At 32.7% G+C, this 20,034-nt stretch overlaps 2 protein-coding genes across 3 annotated transcripts; one reads left to right on the forward strand and one right to left on the reverse strand.

Moving 5' to 3' along the window:
* Positions 1 to 700: 700 nt before the first annotated feature.
* Positions 701 to 4,066, reverse strand: LOC108731144 (tubulin polyglutamylase complex subunit 2). 2 transcript variants are annotated; one of them, XM_018461293.1, is made up of 3 exons: positions 3,895 to 4,066; positions 3,117 to 3,384; positions 701 to 1,310 (listed from the first exon to the last, which is right to left on the reverse strand). In XM_018461293.1, the coding sequence occupies exons 1-3, from the start codon at positions 3,895 to 3,897 to the stop codon at positions 748 to 750; spliced, it is 834 nt and encodes a 277-aa protein (XP_018316795.1). In that variant the 5' UTR covers positions 3,898 to 4,066; the 3' UTR covers positions 701 to 747. The 2 variants fall into 2 exon arrangements, with proteins under 2 accessions (XP_018316795.1, XP_018316794.1); XM_018461292.1 differs by lacking the exon at positions 3,895 to 4,066 and having other exon boundaries at positions 3,117 to 3,393.
* A 4,414-nt stretch (positions 4,067 to 8,480) lies between these two features.
* LOC108731142 (ATP-binding cassette sub-family A member 5) lies at positions 8,481 to 19,001 on the forward strand. Its single transcript, XM_018461291.1, has 16 exons — positions 8,481 to 8,618; positions 9,011 to 9,161; positions 9,639 to 9,712; positions 10,124 to 10,588; positions 10,756 to 11,105; positions 11,455 to 11,861; positions 12,018 to 12,275; positions 12,678 to 12,942; positions 13,352 to 13,526; positions 13,853 to 14,177; positions 14,539 to 14,816; positions 15,347 to 15,496; positions 16,031 to 16,350; positions 16,632 to 16,839; positions 17,125 to 17,464; positions 17,955 to 19,001. Exons 1-16 carry the CDS (start codon positions 8,520 to 8,522, stop codon positions 18,032 to 18,034), a joined length of 3,945 nt encoding a protein of 1,314 aa, XP_018316793.1. The 5' UTR covers positions 8,481 to 8,519; the 3' UTR covers positions 18,035 to 19,001.
* Positions 19,002 to 20,034: the final 1,033 nt, after the last annotated feature.

Here is a 20,034-nt window from a genome sequence, read left to right on the forward strand (position 1 = left end):
CAAATATTTTGTATCTATTTAAATCTGTAAAATTTTATTCGTCAAGATATATTAATTTTTAATATAATTTATTTTATATATAGTCTGATTTTAAATATAATTACTTTTCAGAATTTGAACTCTAATCATTTTTATCAGATCTAGGACACTCGCTATAAATACATGTTCCACGTATATTAGTGACAAATTGATGAATTATTCAGATGATATAGACTCGTCTCAATTTTAGATAATTACGGATTTTTTTAAATTTGAGATACTCGTTTTTATTTTTTAATTATATATAATTTAATACTTATATTTTCCGAGCTCTACATTTAGTACATATAGTACGTATATACATATATTAATATTTTTCTTACGTTTATAAATTAACGAATTATCTAAAAACTTGAAATGTGATATTTTATTCTCCTTCTTTTTTTAATTCTCAAATAATCAATCTGCATCCCAGTATAATAATTTGCTATATCTAGAACTTGATATTTATTATATTATATATTTCAGGATACATTATGAGATAAAATTCTCTTTTCACTGTTTGATATGTATTCGCATTCACATATTTATTAAACATTTTTATCTCTACTTAATTAATATTGAAGTGTTAGGAGAAGAACATTCCACTACGTTGTGATAAGATCTGTCGGGAATCTGCAAAAACTCAAAAATTATAAATTTATCTATCTTTATTTTGAGCAGAGCTATGCTTCTGTCAAAAATTTCCGTACCATCACTGTAACAAGCTCATTTTTTGCGAGCATTCCTCTGCTTGCTATCTTTAGCCTTAAAGATAGCTGGATCAAGAACATTGATGGGTCCATTGTTCCACAATGAAGCAGACACGGTCTCAGTAGGCTCAATGGTGGATGGCAGTAGATGGGGCCCGACCAAAAAATACGCCTGCTCGACCCAAGTAGGCAGAGGTAATCCGGCGACGCAACATTGCCATAGTGGCAGCCCCAAATGAGCCAGCATCATGCGGAAGTATATGGTAAAATTGTCAGCCAAGTGGTACCAGCCACTACCTCGATGGAGCCAAATACTGGGCGAGTCCTGTTCCTGTTTAGAACGATATGCTAAATAAATCCTGCCGTTTTCGGTTCCCGGGAAACACTGGCCAATCTCGAAGAATTTACAATCGCGTGAATCCCCGGAGAACATGGTGTCTTGCGGCTCCGCGATGACGTTCCCCGCTTGGATTCCTGTCGATTCCTGCATCGATGGTCCTGTCTGCCGATCCTTACCGACGTATCTCTTCAGAGACGAAAGACCGCCGATTTCCATACGACCTACTGAGAATTCCTCGCCTACGTTGGCATGGAATTTTTTAATTAGTATCGATGAATTAAAGTCATTAACTTGAAGCTAACAGTTTTTCACACTGCTATAGATAACATAAAAATTAGGAAAATATATATCTTTGAAAGTTTTTAAATAAATCCTAAATCCTGACCCGAGTGGAAATGTATCTGGGCGTTCCAATGTTCTATATTGGGCCCCATGGGGAAGGTGACACGACAGTATCGGAAATCTAGCCGGGCGCTACCTAGTATTTCATCTAGGCGCTAGACAGAATTATGCTGGGGGTGCCAAGATGGGAAAACTAGCCGGGGGCTAGCTAGCGTCCAGCCGATGAGGCAGGATCATAATAATTATGGTAGAAGTATAAGAGTATGCTCTTGCGCATGGCCACGCCCACTGTCCAATCGAAATATGTAGCAAGCATACGTCATCATTAAGCGCGAAATTCGAACGTATGCTTTTAAGCATGCCTTTCAATCCGACTCATTTTTTTATGATGATAATTTCCGCATCCTTTAACCGCACAATGTATTTTGAATGTGAAATCACTCGACTTTGCACTACAGAATTTATTCGGCATGTGCTGCACATGTGTTGGCGACATGGCGACCATATTACATTGACACGAACCGCTCCGGATATAGCCGAATGTGACGTATGCTTGCTATACATGTGCAGTGGTCTACCACTGATTGAGCATACCGTTATACTTCTATCATGATAATAACCATTTTTTAATATAATTAATGTTATTCAATAATATAAAGTAAAAAGTAAGAATAAAAAATTGACCAATCACAGTTGATACATCGACGACAGTATTCTTCTCACAATCGACTGTGATTGGTCAATTTCTTACTCTTACTTCTTACTCCGTGAATTATAGACGACGCATTATGCGTTTAAAATTTACTTTAAGTCTAACTAGATTACCCCCTGTCCCTTCCTAGATAGCGACTAGATAGATTTAATATCTTGGGGCAACACACTGCTTCGTGATCAAGGACTAGACAGTTTTCTCAAATTTCGGCACTACCTCGCGAACCATGACCTAGACAATTTTCCAATATTGGGCCTATAGCGCATCGCGAACCAGGGCCAAGAAAGTTTTCCAATATTGGGGCTAGTCATTATTGCCGTTACCGTCCCAGGCTAGCCTTCCAATATAACGCCTACATTAACTCGTGGAAAACTAGATAGGGCCCATATAGCGCCAGGTCGTAATTTCCACCCGGGGAGTACAATTGTTGATAAAAAATACAAGATTGGTTTTTATTATATTTACTTTGCTTATAAGTACATCTTTTGATTTGATATATTATAATATAATTGTTAATAATTATACGAAAAATTTTAAATATAAATTATAAAAATAAAAATTCTCGATATGTCATGAAAAACCATTTTTGCTATGTAAAAAGGATTATTCTTGCAATTTATATTTAATAATTATAAATTTTTTGAAATAAATAAAATAGCTTAAAATGTATGTTGATAGATTGAGACAATAAATATTTATAAATTTATAATGAATATTTACAAAATGATAATAAAAATTTATAAAATTATATGTGAAATATATGTATAATACATATATAATTCTTGTAACAATATTTTAAAAAAAGTCTAATGAATATAATAATAATATGAATAATAATGGATATTTATATTGAATATTTTATAAAATATAATGTTATGGGACATACATGGATGTAATGGAAAAAATGTACAATTGATGGGAATAAAAAGAGGAAAGTTATGGAAGGATACATTGAATCGGAAGTGCAGGATTAAATAATTATCGTGTTTACCTGCTATATCAAGATTCCACTGTAACAAGAAACCATCAATAGAAGCGTAGAAATTCCGGATGTCCTCGGGAAGCGCACAGCAATGGCGTTGCTCCCAATTGGTGATAGCTCCAGATTCACAGCCATTTCGCCTCTCGACCCGTACATTTCTCACGCATGACGAGTTCTCGAGGATCTTGACTACGCCGAGGGTCAGATTCTCGTAGAAGGAATCCTCGGTGACAATGTCCACGCAGAACGACATTGTTTCTGAATTCTTGCTTTCCGTCTTTTGCATATTTAAATTTATTTTCAAATTTATTTTCTGTCTTTTCCAAAAACTGTAGGAGATTTAGTGTTGCAAAATATACTTCTTTGATCTATTTTTATAAGCTATCGATATTTCTCCATATTAAAAAGAGCGAAAGAGGAATTATAAAGAAATCGTAAAAGACAATCAAACAGGCCAGAATTATAATATTTTTATATTGTTAACACTGTTCTATAATATTGACATATAAGTATATTCAAAGTATTTACAATATTATGTCAGAGAGAATGGAAAAATTATCAAAATATATTTTATGTTCGTATAAATACTTAATGTTTTAATGTATTTTTTTTCCATGCACTCTCTATCGTGTAATTCAAATTTATTTTTGCTTTTTCGTTCTAGCTCTTATATCATCTCTTCTAATAATACCTCTCTTATGTAATATCCGCTCTTTATAGCAGTTGAAAATTAAAAGACGTAATGAGCAAGTGAATGGTGCATTAAGTCACAGATGGAAGCAATTACCATTTGTATGTTTATACTATTTCGTTCACGTGCTACGAAGAAGAAATATAAGAATTCTGTTCACTCCGAATATTATGATGTTTTATAATTGACGTTGCATCGATCTGTGTTATGTAATCATGGTATTGATCAGACACCGAAATAGTATAAATTTTTGCACTACACGTTATGATTCGCTCGTGTCAATGTCAGAAAGATCGCTGTGTCCATGACGTGTTTTACACCATGGCTGTGTCTTTTATCTTTCGACGTTCTAGCATCGCGAAGTATATGTCAGTTCTTTGTTGATCGCCATGACGACGGAACTTTCGAAGCTCAATATCCCCAAACAATGTACAGAATGTTTCACAATTTATCGTCTTTTTGTTCATTTATTGTGATTAATTCAAAACTTTTTAAAGTTCTTCAACTTTTTCTTAAAGTTAAATCAAGAAAGATTTAACTTGTCACAGTTTTTTGCATAATCTATTTAAATATTAAATGTCATGACAATTGAGCGTAAAGAATGTATTCCATTAAAGAAAAACGTATTTGGAAAAACAACCGTGATTAATTTAATCTTTTTATATAAAGTAACATCACAAATAATATAAAGTGGTTACGTTAATTAATTAATTACTTATATATATGTATATATATAAGGTGGAAATTATTTTTAATCAGTTATAAAACTAAAAATTATTTTTATTTCAATATTATTAAGAAAGAGATTACAATTATAATAATTCACAAATTAATCATAAAATTCACAAAAAGAGGTAATAATTATAAGACAATCTCATATTACGATTAACAAGCTGTTATATAATATTCTCAGATTTAAATTATTATTATGAAACTTTTTATCATTTAAAGAATTTTCCACAAAGCTGTATCCGAATAAAGCTTTGTGAAAAATTCTTGAAACAAAGTTCTCAACTTGTCAAAAGAGAAAAACATGCAGTATCGAAACGATTCAAAGTATTATTTAGTATCGTGTTGTGAATAGGGAAGCAGAACAGCAGGTGCGCGTGCAGAACATAATAATTATGGGACACGCACGCATGTACGCGAGGGATTTCTGACCATATAGAATTTATGTGTTACGTTTTTATTTAGTAATGTAAAACAAGGGGTAACCACCCTACTTTATATGTACTGTGGATATTAACTGCAACAGACATGAAACAGAAATATTTTATTTATTTAATGTAAACTGTGTAACTATGGAACGGTTTATATATTTATGCACAAAATATGTTTTTTGAAAAATACTAAGTTTTTCTTGATTTTTTTCTTAAGTGCCTTAATCTTTTTAGTACTTAATTAATTTTAGAATGATAGATATTGATGTATATACATATTATGTATGTACGTATATTTTCTAATATATTAATATTTGAAAAATTAGTAATAAAGGGACAGAGATTGAAGAAAAAGATGTGAAAAGATATCTATAGATATACAATAGTTAATAAATTAATAATATTGAATTATATATAAAAATATATATATATATATACTTTTTTATTAACTATTATTTATTTTTCTGTAGGAAAGATATTTAATTATTATTATGAGCGATGAGCGATGTTACAAATGGAAAATTGACTTCTGATGCTATATGAGATACGCCATATAACTATGTATTTATCTGATCTCAAATCAGCATCTTTTGATTATCCACAGGAGGTCGTTCTACCCCTTTATATCCTCGGAGCCTTGATCGTGGTGAAGGTCATGATACCCAATCCAAACTTTCCTGCGATGCTGACGCAGAGGCATGAAGGGGATATATTTGAATTATTCAATGGCTACAAAAATAATACAATCGCTGTGGTGCCCAATTCTACGGAAACTCTTGTGAGTACTAGTCTCTGAAAATTATTTCCAAATCGCTTTAAATAGTTGAATCAAGTACAAATACTTTTATTTTCAAGTATTTAAATGTTCTAGTGTCTTTTTAAATGTTATGTTATATTCCGTACAGCACAAAATTTGCAGCAATATCGCTGCAAAATTTCTGCAATATTGCTGCAACTTTTGTGTAACTTGTACTGTAGGGGATGAAACATGTCTGCATGTATATATATGAATAAAATTAATATATTGTTCATTTTATTTTTTATTAAAAACATATTTTTCACCGAATTGATTTTTATATAATTTTTAAATAAACTCCCTTTTTCTCTGAAATCTAATTGTGTAAAGTTAAGGGTTTAAAACAAAAATCTCAAATTTCATATTTTTCAATAAAAATATAAAATCTTGATTCCCCTCCCCATTTCTTTAAACATCTTATAAGATAATATTTTATCTAGAAATAATTTTTTAACTTCGAATTCATTAAAAATTACACTTCTTTTCGCTAAATATATATAATGTATATTTTTTACAATATCGTAATTTTATCTAAGCATAAACTGCTTTGAGAATTAGTCTCTTTGCCAGATATTTCGAGGTTTCACGATATAAAATTAACGTTGTATTTTCTAGAGCTTCTTAAGCTCCATGAATAGCCTCTGGCTCTCTATGTGGGATTATCCCGGTAAGCTTCCCTTAAACTTCATGGTGTTCGACACGAAGGATGATCTGCAAGCAGCGTATTGGAGAGATCCTTACAGTATACCTCTAGCAGTTATCTTCGAGGACCCCCAGCCGATATCGCAGCGTCTTATGTAAGATAATTTTTACATTATTTTAACCATTAAACGAATTAAATTTAGAACAAAAGCGTGTGCAATTTCTTTCGAGGAAAAATGCATGCAGAGATTCAGGGAAAAAGACATTTTTTTGTAAGAATCATTTTTATTTTTTATGTTTGTATTAAATTATTTTCTGTACCAGTTATTTTTAAAATTAAAGAGATATCCAAGAAATATGTTGAAACGAGTAATGTTACAATGTTGCTGCACAATGTTTTAATATGTTTCTTGTTTACTGGATAAAGATTTTTATAACAAAGATCACATATGATAATGAAAACCATTCTTAAAAGCAGAATTTTTCTTTTTTTTATAACTTTTAATAATATATATATATATATATATAGAGAGAGAGAGAGAAAAGAGTTCAATTTTTTAAATAAAAAATGTAATAAATTCTAATTAATTTATCTGATCTTTCAATTAATTTATCTTATCTAACTATTTTAATATATTATCACCTCTTTAATGCCAAAAATCGCTATCGCTATAATTAACATTAAAAATATTTTATGCATATAATAAATTTCGGCAAATAGATTTTGAAATCAAGTATATAATACGATGAATACTACTATTAAGTATAAGTCATTAATCATGATTTTTTTCTTTTTTTATTTTGATTCAATTCTGTAGAAAATATTAGCTCAGCGTCTTTTATTAACATATGAAATCTTTCATGCTATTTAGATATGAAATTAGAACGAATCCCTCATACGTCTTGCCGCCATCGCCAACCGAATTGTATTCTGCTCCCATCAGTTGTCGAAAAAATAAGACTGGTCACTGGATGGACGACTTTTTATCGATAAAAACCGGGGAATCTTGTCCCGCTAACAATTACTTGCATTCCGGCTTTTTGGCCTTGCAGATGATGATGGATATCACGAAGATAAGAGTGAGTTTTTTCTTTTATTTCAAAGCTTAGTAAATATCCATTAATTTTATTTTTGAGTCTGTTATTTGATAAGAATGTAGGTCTGTTCTGATAATTAAATTGATCCTGATGTTACTTTTTGCAGTTTATAAACCCGGGAAATCCCGATGTGACAATACCGGATATTAAACTCATAATGTTTCCCAAGGAAGCGTATACCGCTGGTAACCAGAAATTTTTAGATTCACTATTTCTGCTATATATATGCCGCGTTTAATGTGTTAATGATTACATTATTTTCTTAGACTGGATGTTGGCCTTCAGAGTTATTATTCCGCTTTACATGGTTTTTGCGCTCTCGCAATTCATTACCTATCTTCTCATCTTAATAGTTGGCGAGAAGGAAAATAAGATTAAAGAGGGAATGAAGATGATGGGTTTGAACGATTCCGTGTTTTGGTAAGATCGCAATATTTACAAATAATTCTATCTAATCTATCGACTTTAAACTTTGATAATGTATGATTCTGAAAAAATCTAATTTATGTCAAATGTTATTATTAATATTCTCTCACAGCATCACGTATTTCTTTTCTTCTTCTTGTAGGTTGTCTTGGTTCATCATTTACAGTATCTTCGTTTTTTTGCTCTCTGCTGTTGGAGTGGTGTTACTCTTCACCCTGCAAATGTTTCAACACACGCATTTCCTGCCGATATTTCTTTTGGTGGTTCTATACAGTTTTTCCGTGATTATGTTCGCCTTTATGGTCACGCCATTCTTCGATAAGTCGCGCGTAAGTAATTCTTAACGAGATTGTCTCTTCGTATATTTTTTCTTTTTATATTTGAAAGATTTAATTTTTTTCCAAAACGCAACTTTTGTTATAATTTTTATGGTTGTATGTGTCTTACTATTATTAGATTAGTACAGAACAACAATATAAATTATTTTTTTATTATTTTCTTAATAAAGGAATTATATAATATGAGCAATAAAAATATCTTTTTATTTGTTTCAGACGGCTGGTGTCTTAGGAAACTTTGCTGTTACAACACTGAGCTTGATGTATTTCATCCAAGTGTTCGTGAGTGATTCCAGCTCAGTCACATACTGGATGGTTTCTCTGATCAGTCCAACTGCATTCGCTTTGGCGATGGATAAGGTAAAGCTTAAAATATTTTCTTAGTTCCTTATATATATATATATATATAATTTTGAAATAACTAGCAATAATAATAATAGTTTGTTTAATTTTCTTTAAAAAATTATAAAAAATGTAATTTTTATCATTTTTTGGAAGAAATTAAACAATTTCTTTTGTACCATGAACGAAATATTTTACTTAATAAATGATTTAACAAGGAGAGACTAGCAGATGTTTTCATAATTGACAATGTGGATTTCTTGTATACAGCCTTATCAAACGTAAATAAATAATTGCTATATAACATATATGTATAAATATGCACATGTTACATCTATATTATATGGCAATTAGATTCGGTGTTTGTGCTGGGTCGTGTATTTTAAAAAGCTTGGCACTGTGTTGTCTAGTCTCTGGTATTGGATCTGCAAGGTGAAGGAGTAAATTTCGACAATCTCTGGTCCGGCCCAGGAATACCTTTCGGTGGCAGTCTCATCATGATGACTTTGGATATCTTTTTGTACGGCTACCTGGCCTACTATCTCGATTCCGTAATTCCAAGTATGTTTCTTTTTTATTGCAATGCAAAAAATTGCTTATAAATATTCAAATTTTGTTTGAAGTTAAGTACGAAAATACTGAAAAAATACTGAAAAAATGCATGTAATTTTACATGGAAATTACATGTCTATGACCGGAAAATTACCTAAATATGATTGGAAATTTACTGGAAATTGTCTTAAGGTGTCTTTTCAGCTGATGCTTGACGCTCATTTTTAGCGTCAAAATAGATCATGTGATAAAAATTGACGAATATCAAGTGTCGATTTCGATTACGTGACCTAAAAATGAGTGTCGAGCGTCAGCATGAAAAAGCACTTTTATATTCAAGTATTCTTAGGGACAATTTATTTGCGTCATGATGTGCAATTATTTTATATATTATAATATATATGTGTATAATAATATACACATATGTATATGATAAATGATATATGATAAACCTAGATAAAATTTAATATAAGACTCAATTTCTAGGTGAGCATGGAACAAAGAGGCCACCTTGGTTTTGCTTTTTACCTGGATTTTGGTGTCAAAAGAAGGTTCAAAGGGTGAGTTCTTAAGTGTATGTAACATAAATATAAATAAAATTATAAGTCTTTCATTGAAATTTATTACATTATATGTATAAATATATTATATATATGTATTGTATATACACACACATTAGATAATTATATATTGTTTTAAATTACTGAAATGGACTTTTTATTAATACACGCGGACTAATTGAGATATTTTGAAGTAGCATAAAAATTCGAAAGATTTTATAAAAAAGTGTAAAAAGCATTCTAAATTATTTAAAAGGTTTGTGTGTATATGTTATTCTTTTCTTTTTTAATAATAATAATGATAATAATAATAATAATTTTATTGAGTGTAACGATTAATGAAAGTATACATATAATAAGGATATTAGTTGTTGATGAATTATAGGAGTGTCACAATTGTCGTTTTCATAGAAATATTTGCAGGTACCATCATCGAACGGTGAATCAAACTCGTTTATTCCGGGCGAGGAGGCGAATCGCGACGTGGAGCCGGTAGTGCGCGAAATGAAGGGCCGCGAAGCGATCAGGATAACTGACCTCTACAAATCATTCTACAAGTGCAGGCAACCGGAGATAAAGGCGGTGAATGGCATCAATCTGACTATTTACGAGGGTCAAATCACTGCCATCCTCGGTCACAACGGCGCTGGCAAGACCACTCTCTTCAACATCCTTACAGGCCTGACCGCACCTACGTCTGGCACCGCCCTAATATTCGGTTACGATGTGCGCGATTCCAACGACATGCGAGCAATACGCAGCATGACCGGAGTCTGTCCGCAACACGACATCCTTTTCGATCTACTGACGCCGCGCGAACATCTCGAGTTCTTCGCCGCGGTGCGTGGCATTCCACGCTCGATGATACGACATGAGGTACCTAAAGAGTAAAATTATCTATACGCGTGTATTCTACTATACCTATTTCTATTATACTGATTTATATACTACTTTGTATAATAGTTTGTATTAATAATGAAGCTCAATATTTTTATTTATTTAAAATAGAGTAATACTCGCTAGATTGACTATTTGATCTCCAGGTGAAGAAAACCCTGAAAGACATTGATCTAGTTGAGAAAGCGGACACTTTCGCACGATATCTAAGCGGTGGACAAAAGAGAAAATTATCTGTAGGAATCGCTATCATCGGCGATCCCAAAATTGTTATCCTTGACGAGCCTACCGCCGGGGTGGATCCTTATTCGAGAAGACAGTTATGGTCTCTTCTTCAGTCGAGGCGACACGGAAAAGTGATTCTATTGACAACTCACTTCATGGACGAAGCGGATATACTCGCCGACAGGAAAGCAGTAATCAGCAAGGGAAAGCTCAGATGTTGTGGCAGTTCTCTGTTTTTAAAGAACAAATTCGGCATTGGATACCATTTAACGTATGAATGCTATATTATTATATTATAGTATTTATTCTTACATTGACAGAAAACTCATTAAAATTTTATAAAATAAAAATTCTTAAATTTAAAATTTTGAATTTTTATTTTAAGAAAAACTTACGAAAAAAGAATTTTCTTGTTTTACATTTATTTATTTTAATTAATTTGATGTCGAAATTATTTGATTTTTTATTTGCTATAGAAAAACATGGGATTGTACAAAAATTCAATGTTGTATTTTATCAGAACTTGTATCAACAAGAGGAAATTGCAAAACGTGTACAGTTTTTCGTCAAAAATAAAATAATTTCGAACATTTAATGAATATTATATTTTGCAATTATAGATTAGTCCTAGAAGGTAATGCCAGGGAACATGCTATCAGCCGATTAGTAACATCACATGTGAGTAAAGCGGAAAAGGCAAGACGTCACGGTCGGGAATTGAGCTTTATTCTACCTCACAACTCTGTGGAAAATTTTGCACCCCTTTTCTCTGCCATCGAGCATGAAATCAAGACTCGTTCGAGTAGGCTTGGCATCAGCAGCTATGGTGTGTCGATGACTACTCTGGAAGAAGTATTTTTACATCTGGAAAAGGACGAAGAGACCGAGTGTACAATGGATAACCTGTCGAAGAAGATGGTGCGTAATCGCGCGCTCAGCCGGTCACTTTCATTGCAGTCCAAGAGTACGTCGTATCAGAGCTTGCAGAACGAGGGGGTAATCGTACAGGGCGACGGTCAAGGGAAGGGTACGTGGATCACTTCTTCTCTCGCTTTTTCCTGAAATGAATAAACTCTTTTTTGTTAATTATATCTATAAGTTATTAATCAATATTAAATTAATATTAAATACCTATATATGTTGTTTAATCATTTGTTAGTGATATTATGAAGTTATTTTATAGCTAATGATTTGCCGGACGGTATCCATAATGATCGAAATCCACCTGTGCTCGGCCTTGGCCTAGATTCCATCAAGATTCGGCCTAACTTCTTTCAAATACTCTATGCCATGTTACGTGTAAGAGTACTCAGACTCTTCAGAAATCTCCAACTGCTATACTTCACAATCATTACGCCACTGGCTCTGGTAGCGCTCGGTCTCTATTTGAACAGCATTCGAACGGTCGATGTCAAGATGGAGTCGCTAAAACTTGATAGCCGTAAGTGATTAAAATTATGCAAAATAGGAAATAGTTTGGTTTCTTTTTTTTATTTATATCTAAATTAATTTTTTTAATTTTAAAACAAGTATGGTATATTAATTGCAAATCAGCTCTATGAAGAACAACGTTTTTATCGTTTTAATTAAGATGGTATTTCATAATAAATATATTTTTATAAAAATATAGAATTTTATTACATGTCCATAAATTCATGAATATATGGGATATATTATATTTTAATTAAAGGTTGTTGCCACGAATTAATCAGGTTCATGAATTTATGGTCAAACTACGTAAAAAATTTAGTTTATAGAACACGAATTATATAATATTTTCCATATAAAATCGTTACTATTTTTGAAAAATCAAATTAATTATGGCATGTTTTCCATTTTTTAGATACATACAACGAAACCGAGATCCTCTACTTAAATAATACCGATCACGACATTACCAAGTTGATAGACAGTATAACTCAAGACGCGAAGCACATTGAAGAATACGATGGCAATTTCGCAAATTTAATGAATATCCCGCCACATATAGCCGCCTTCAACATTAATGATTATAATTTACCGCGACTCAACCTGACCGTCACATACAACGATACGATGCAACATTCCCTTCCGATATTGATAAACATTCTTTCGAACGCTTATTATAGGTGAGTTTATCATGTGGAAAAAATAAAGAGAGTTTAGTAGTTTTGAAATATTTAAGATATAAATTCTTTAAAAATAAAAGATGCTCAATATGTTACATTTTGTCTACAATCCATTTGATGCTACAAATGCTTGAAGCATTTTTTGATTGGTCAATTAGTAAAATTTTTTCTTTCAATTGGTTCAAATACTTCAAAGCATTTGTAGCATCAAGTGGATAGTATCTTTGTTATAAAACATTAAAAAAAAATATGAAGTAAAAAAATTAATATTGTAGGATAATAGGAACTGTAAATTAATTTCTTGAAACATTTTTAACTTATATAAACAAAAGAGATTGTAGTTTAGTTAGATGATAAAAATGCGCCTCAAATTGAGTAATATCTTTATGAATTATAAATTTTTATTTAGATTGATCTCGGGTAAGAATGAAGCTATGCCAATCGAAGTCCATACACACCCTTTCCAGCAAACATCTCAACCTCAACAGTTCAATATCGGCGCAGCCAGCTGTGCTATCTTTCTCGGCATGGTTTTAATAATATTGCCGATTACTTTAGCAGTAGACATGGTTAACGATCGCGAGGTAAGGACTTTACTTTTAAATGTTATACCTCATTATATGGATTATAATATTTAGCGCATTAAACATTTTAATAATATGCAAAACAAAAAATCTATTAATGTTAAAAATTTCTAATTTTATTTAAAATTAAACGAACTGCAAAGTTTCTTTTATCGATTTTAAGCAAAGTAGATATTTTGGATTTTAATTCTTTTATTATACATATATTTGTTTAAATGATCTTTTTTATCTGAAATCATTTGAAAGATTCAGTAAGCATAAAGTTAAAATGAAATGTGATGTTTTTTTCAGAGAGATTCTATATACAGTATAAAAATATTTTTCAGATCAAAGCGAAGAATCAGCTTCGCGTGAATGGCCTGTCGTTCTCCACGTATTTTTTTAGCTACTTCATTGTGCTAGTCGGCCTGATGATTTTCATCTGCCTGTGCATTCTCGGCATCATATTCCTCTTCGATGTGCCTTCGCTACGGGAAATACCGGCCATCATCACCCTCGGCATATACTGCCCATCGTCTATCGTCTTCTCTACATGTCTCAGTTATATCTTCGATAAAGTGGATTCCGCGCAAAGCATGTTGCCGAACATCGCGACCTTCTTAGGGTTGCTACCATTCATCCTTGTTATGATTCTTGATATGCAAGGACTCGGTAAATAGTAAAACCGATGTACTGAAATCATCTCATCATTTTCTTTCAGTGAAACTGTAATGAAAAGCCATCTTCCTCGCAAGCTTTTTTATTTTAAAGCCTAATTCGCGATGTTAGTCATGGAATAAAACTATTTATATCTTTTTTCTTTTTTGTTGAAAAGCTGTAAGCCTTTAACTATAAGCCTTTGACTTTGAATGTTAAATCCTAACTTGCAGCGTTGTCGATTTGCCGAACTATTTATATATTTTTTTTTCTTATCTCTGAAATTATATAAGCTTTGTAACTATTTTTTTCATACTTTATCAAAATTGATATCATCAAAATTATAAAATTACCTGTTACGTATCTGTTGCTCAAGGTGGGACAGCTTCGTTCGCGTTGCACGTGGCCTTTTCCCTATTGAACAGCATGTACGTGCCGTATGCGGCGGTGTATTACGTGGACCGCGTTCATTTGATGTGCTCCATCAATGCTGCCTGTCACTATCTCGCCATGTCTGATTACCTCACTATGGAGATTATATTGCTGGCTTTTGGTGCGCTGCTACAATGTCCGATTTGGCTCATAATACTACTTATACTGGACATCAACAAAAGTGGTGGCAATGTCAGCGATGTGTTTAAATACTACTTTCTGGTTAGCGCAAATTTAACGTTATCAATTAAAATTTTTATTACTACTCGTACTATTTTTTTTATATGTACAAACATATATATGTATATTTTAAAGTTACATGATATTGTTTTATATTCATATTTGTATCCTATGATACGATTCAAAGCATTTAATTTTATGTTATAGGAACAAAAATGTCAAATTCTTTGGTTTGCTTCATTTTTCTAATTTATTTCTTTTATAAGTAATTTTCTTTCTTTTCCTAATTTACTTGTAAATTTTTTAATTTAGTGTCTAAAAATTTATGTTATTAAGAAAATCTCTAATAATATCTTGCACGAAATGTATGAGAATACATTTTCGTTCTTAAATTGTATTATAATTTTTGCCTATTTAATAAATAAATATATCGTAAATAAACAATTTTTTATATAATTTAAGGTATACATTCCAGTCATATTTATGAGTGAATAGCAAATTTTAAATTAAATTTATTAAACCTATCTGAAATATATTTTTGTAACAAGATGAGATCTTTTCCATTTTTACAGAGTGATGGCGATTCTATTCGTGAGGAAATTATGGAAAATTCGGATATTGGCGAACACGAAGATACAGATGTGAAGAACGAGCGACAAAAAGTTTTCAATTTTGTCGTTTCATCGGCCCTCGGTCAAGAACCGCCCTTAGTATTGCTTCAAGTAAGTCAAGTACGAATTGAAGACATTAGACTGTCTGACAATACGAATGTGAATAATAATTTCCGACGTATCTTTGCTTGCTAAACACGAATTCATTGACAGAAATTGACTAACATACAACAATTTTGAAAAAAATGGCATAAAAAATAACCATTTTAAAGATTTCATGATATTGCAGCACCATTATCCAATTTATAAATAAATTTTATTAAAGCTCCGCGAAAGCATCAATTTTTAGTTTTAAAATGCATTTTAGTTTGTTTCGGTGTTCTCGAAAAGGATTTCCAAATCTGTAAAAGTAATATACATATGCGATATCATTCTACGAAAATTATTGCTTAATCGATAAAAAAAACGACTTTGGGATCTTCTTAATAACAAAATATTTATATATTATTATATAACAAAATTAGTTAAACAAACACAGTTTGTTTTAACTTAAAGCAATTTTTATAACGCAAATATTCAAATTAATTCTTTTTGATGGAATGTAAAATTATTTTATCTCACATGTTATAAAATGCATGATTATAGAATCTGCGAAAGGAATATCGACAAAAAGAATCAGGATCATCCTGCTGTTCAAAGCGTGAGGACGAGCGAAAGGTTGCTGTGCGAAACCTCTCGTTAGCGTTAGAACCAGGCGAGGTCATGGGCTTATTAGGTCATAACGGCGCTGGCAAGACCACGGCAATGAAGATCATCATCGCCGAGGAGGCACCCACGAAGGGCAGGGTGCAAATTAGTGGTCATAACATTAACACCCACATGACGGAGGCTTTTCGACAGATGGGCTATTGTCCCCAGCACGACGACGCCGCAATTCGCGGTGTTCCATGGAGCGAAATCGATGGGTGCGATATATCTTTTAATATTTACCTAGTAAAATATAATTAGATAAATTTTTAGGGATATAATGGTTAACTTATATAAACAATCGAATTATTATAGAATTAAAAGCATTCTGTTTGATATACTTAAGAATTAAAGTTCTACTGCAGCGTCAAAAATTACTGCATTATAATTAAGTATTTCCTTTTTCATATGGCAATCTAGTTTTCTGATGTATATAAATTAATACTAGCATTTCTATGCATAATTGATAGAATATTATTTTTTAATTATTATGTTGCAGAATCGTGGATCAGTATTTGACTGGTCTGCAGATTCACGAACATGCCGACAAGCAGAGCCAAGAATGTTCCGGCGGAACTAGAAGAAAACTTAGCTTTGCGATGGCAATGGTCAGTGGACCTAAGGTGATTCTTATGGATGAACCAAGCACAGGTATGGATCCCAGATCAAAGAGATTCCTATGGGATACGATTCTCGCTAGTTTCCAGGTAAGACTGTGTATTACAATTTGAAATTATTTTTCCTTATTCAATAGATTTTTTTAAAAATATATACTTTTTTAAATTCCTACCAACTAAAACTTCTTACCAGATAAAAAAAGTATAAAATCAATGTGAATAAATATAGGTATAACAAATATAGAAGAATAAATAATAAAATAATAGCAATATAATTATCAGAATATACAGTAATCAATTCACATTAAAAGATTAAAGATATCTCGATTCGATTACATATTAAAAATTTTCTTCTAAAAATCTTTTTTATTATAGGGTGGCAGGGGAGTTATATTGACTACCCATTCCATGGAAGAAGCAGACGCACTGTGTTCAAGAGTCGGCATAATGGTGAAGGGTGAGCTGAGATGCATCGGCTCGACTCAGCATCTAAAAAATCTCTATGGTGCTGGCTATACTTTAGAGATGAAGCTACTAGGCGGCGACTGTACACCGACGACACCCTCCGGCGACAGGATCGCCGGCTTGAAGGAATTCGTCGCCGGCCTCTTCCCCGACGCCACTCTGGAGGAGAGCTTCGCTGACCGGCTAGTTTTTGCCGTGCCCCAACATTCTGTGACCTCACTGGCTGAGTGCTTTACACAATTAGAAAAAGGTGAGAAGATGGCTTGAAGAGTTTGAAGAATTTTCTTCGAATTTAATAATCGACTTGTCATAGATCCAAAGAACACAAAAATCTAAGGATACTTTTTTTATGCAAGCGTAATATTAAAGAACATTAAAACTAAAAGATAAGAAAATTAGAAAAAAATATATAATTTTATTTTGATTTTTAAGTCGGGACGTTTTAATTTGGATATTTTGAAAATATAATTTTTTTTTAATTGTGTAGCGATTACACAATTTTTAATTTTGAACTTGGAATTTTATCTAATTAGCATAAAATAAATATAAGTTTAAGAAATAAAACTAAGATTTATCTAGAGTTCTTTGAGAGAAACAGAGAGAAAGAGAGAGAGGAGGGAGGGAGGGATTTGAGATTAGAATTTTAAAGTTTCCGATTTAGGAATTTAAAACTTTAGCCTCATATTGTAAATCGATTGTGAAGGAAATTTTCGTAACTTTTTGAAAATTTTTGGTTGCAGCCAAACTCGAATTGGACATTGAAGAGTACAGTTTTAGTCAAACTACCCTGGAACAGGTGTTCCTCAAGTTCTCGCACTAGAACACTTCCTTGGAATGACGATGTGACATCGTTACGTGATATAAGTGATAAACTCGCGATCAGTGCGCGTGAAAGAACTGTTCATCTACATAGGAACATGTGAAGAAAAAGAATGTGCTAGAACATGACAAATGTTGTTAGTTGTTTGGTTTCCGGAATTTCTATGTCCTCACTAACAAATTATGTGATTGCGCCAATGACAATGTGATGAAACGTGTCATCTTTTTATTACAAGGCGTCGCAGATAATGGAATGGTGAGTATAATGGTTATCTAACGATTCTAGTATTGCAAAAGAATATCGAAGAGACGTCGGTTTGTGTCTTCAAATTTTTGGAGGGACAATGAAGAAACGAACAGACAAAATGATGAGACAAGAAGAGTTTTTGAATAATTTAAATTTTATTTTGAAGTGCAAAGTGACAAGCCTGTTTGAAGCTTAATAGAGAAATGAGAAATGAAGATGGAATATAATATGGAAAACAAGAAACAATTATCTAAGAATCGTAGCGTTTAAGAAGTGAGAGAGAGAAGAAATGAAGAATTATTTATTTGATCCAAAGTACTGAAGAAATTATAGAACAATGAAGAAAGAGAAACAGGAATGGTAGATTGTGTTTACAAAAAAGAGAGATAAGTTAAATTCTAGACTGTCAAAGCAAGAATGAAGAAACCAAAGAAACGTAAATTATCTCACCGTTATACATTCGATAGCAAGTATTAAGATGACAGAAAACTATAGGGATGACAAAATGGTGAACAGATAGATAACTGTACTAAAGCCTACATTTGAGGGAGTGTTAAAGAAACTAGTCGCTTTGTAGCTCCAAACTGGCAGAATGATGAAGCAACAAGGGAGCTATGAGGGAACATATACATATACAAGTTAGCAATTAGTCCTAGTATACAATTTTGAAGGAGTATTAAGTGACAAATCGTATTGCAGCTTTATCGAAGAAGAAATGTTGGAGAAACAGTATAGTAAAATGGAACTTCAAAGAAATATTAATGAAAGTTCTTTAGTTCCGAGATTAAAGGAACTATATGGGAAAAAGATGAAGAATTTAATAATTGCTAGGCAAAAATTGTTTCGTCATTGCAAAATTAACGACGGGAGACGACAGGGGAGTAGTCCATTAGGTCTAGCGTGGAAATGCTTCGAGGAGTATCGGGACAAATCAGTTCAGGTCGAAGAAATGACTGGAGGACGATGGAACATAAAGTTAACTCTTCAGATGGTGCTTCGAGAAAGTGTTGAAACGAGAGGCCGCCTTCGAATTATCGGAGGAACGACGATCGATAGAATCGTGGAACAGTTAGGAACAAATAGGAATCTAATAATAGTGTCTTTCCTTTAGGAGAACGTCAAGGTGACAGGGTGGACGAGGGAGAGACATTGACGGTGGTGTTATTGTTCGTGCTAGTGAACGAACGCAATCGTCCTTCGCGAAAAAGACTCTCTCTCTACAAAGTTTTGTGTATTTATTCTATAAATAGTATTGCGGGGGTATATATCATGGGGATATAGTCGCGATTTTTGAACACGAGCTCCCTTTTAACAGTGGAGTATCGTTGTTCACAAAGCTTTACGCTCGAAATTTCCCACGAAGTTTTTATCTGACGTCTCTATCTCTCTCATCGGCATCGTTTCATCCGTAACGTCGCGTCCGAGTGGTGGATCTTCCGCTCGGAGATCGGCGTCCGAGGATGAACGTTAAGTGTAAGCGCAGCGATGCGCGGGGAGTGAACGTCCTCGTGGCGTAGGGTTGAGATTACGTACTGATAGTTCACTTCGTATTTGAAAACTTACCGATAATAGATCTCATATCGATATTGCACTGGAATTGGAGCGCACGTCCCGTTGTTTTCGGGCAGGACAGTTCGTTCATGGTAGCTGCAAATCGATAGACCGGCTCGAGAAGATGATAATGTAAGATTTCAGTCTTCGGCTGGCTTTTAACATTTACAATCCTGAAAAAGAAATCTTTATATCGTATAATC

Source organism: Mycetomoellerius zeteki, unplaced genomic scaffold (genome assembly GCF_001594055.1).
Source record: "Mycetomoellerius zeteki isolate Tzet28-1 unplaced genomic scaffold, Tzet1.0 scaffold120, whole genome shotgun sequence".
Classification (NCBI taxonomy): Eukaryota; Metazoa; Arthropoda; class Insecta; order Hymenoptera; family Formicidae; genus Mycetomoellerius; species Mycetomoellerius zeteki.

What these genes read in the sequence shown, in the direction of transcription:
- LOC108731144 (XM_018461292.1), bottom strand. Translation starts at nt 3,393, where the DNA reads ATGCAAAAGACGGAAAGCAAGAATTCAGAAACAATGTCGTTCTGCGTG. An exon ending in GTGGAATCTTGATATAGCAG is followed by an intron (nt 1,311 to 3,116) that starts GTAAACACGATA and finishes ATGCCAACGTAG; the next exon opens with GCGAGGAATTCTCAGTAGGT.
- LOC108731142 (XM_018461291.1), top strand. Translation starts at nt 8,520, where the DNA reads ATGTATTTCATCCAAGTGTTCGTGAGTGATTCCAGCTCAGTCACATAC. An exon ending in TCGCTTTGGCGATGGATAAG is followed by an intron (nt 8,619 to 9,010) that starts GTAAAGCTTAAA and finishes TGTGTTGTCTAG; the next exon opens with TCTCTGGTATTGGATCTGCA. An exon ending in CTTTCGAACGCTTATTATAG is followed by an intron (nt 12,943 to 13,351) that starts GTGAGTTTATCA and finishes ATTTTTATTTAG; the next exon opens with ATTGATCTCGGGTAAGAATG.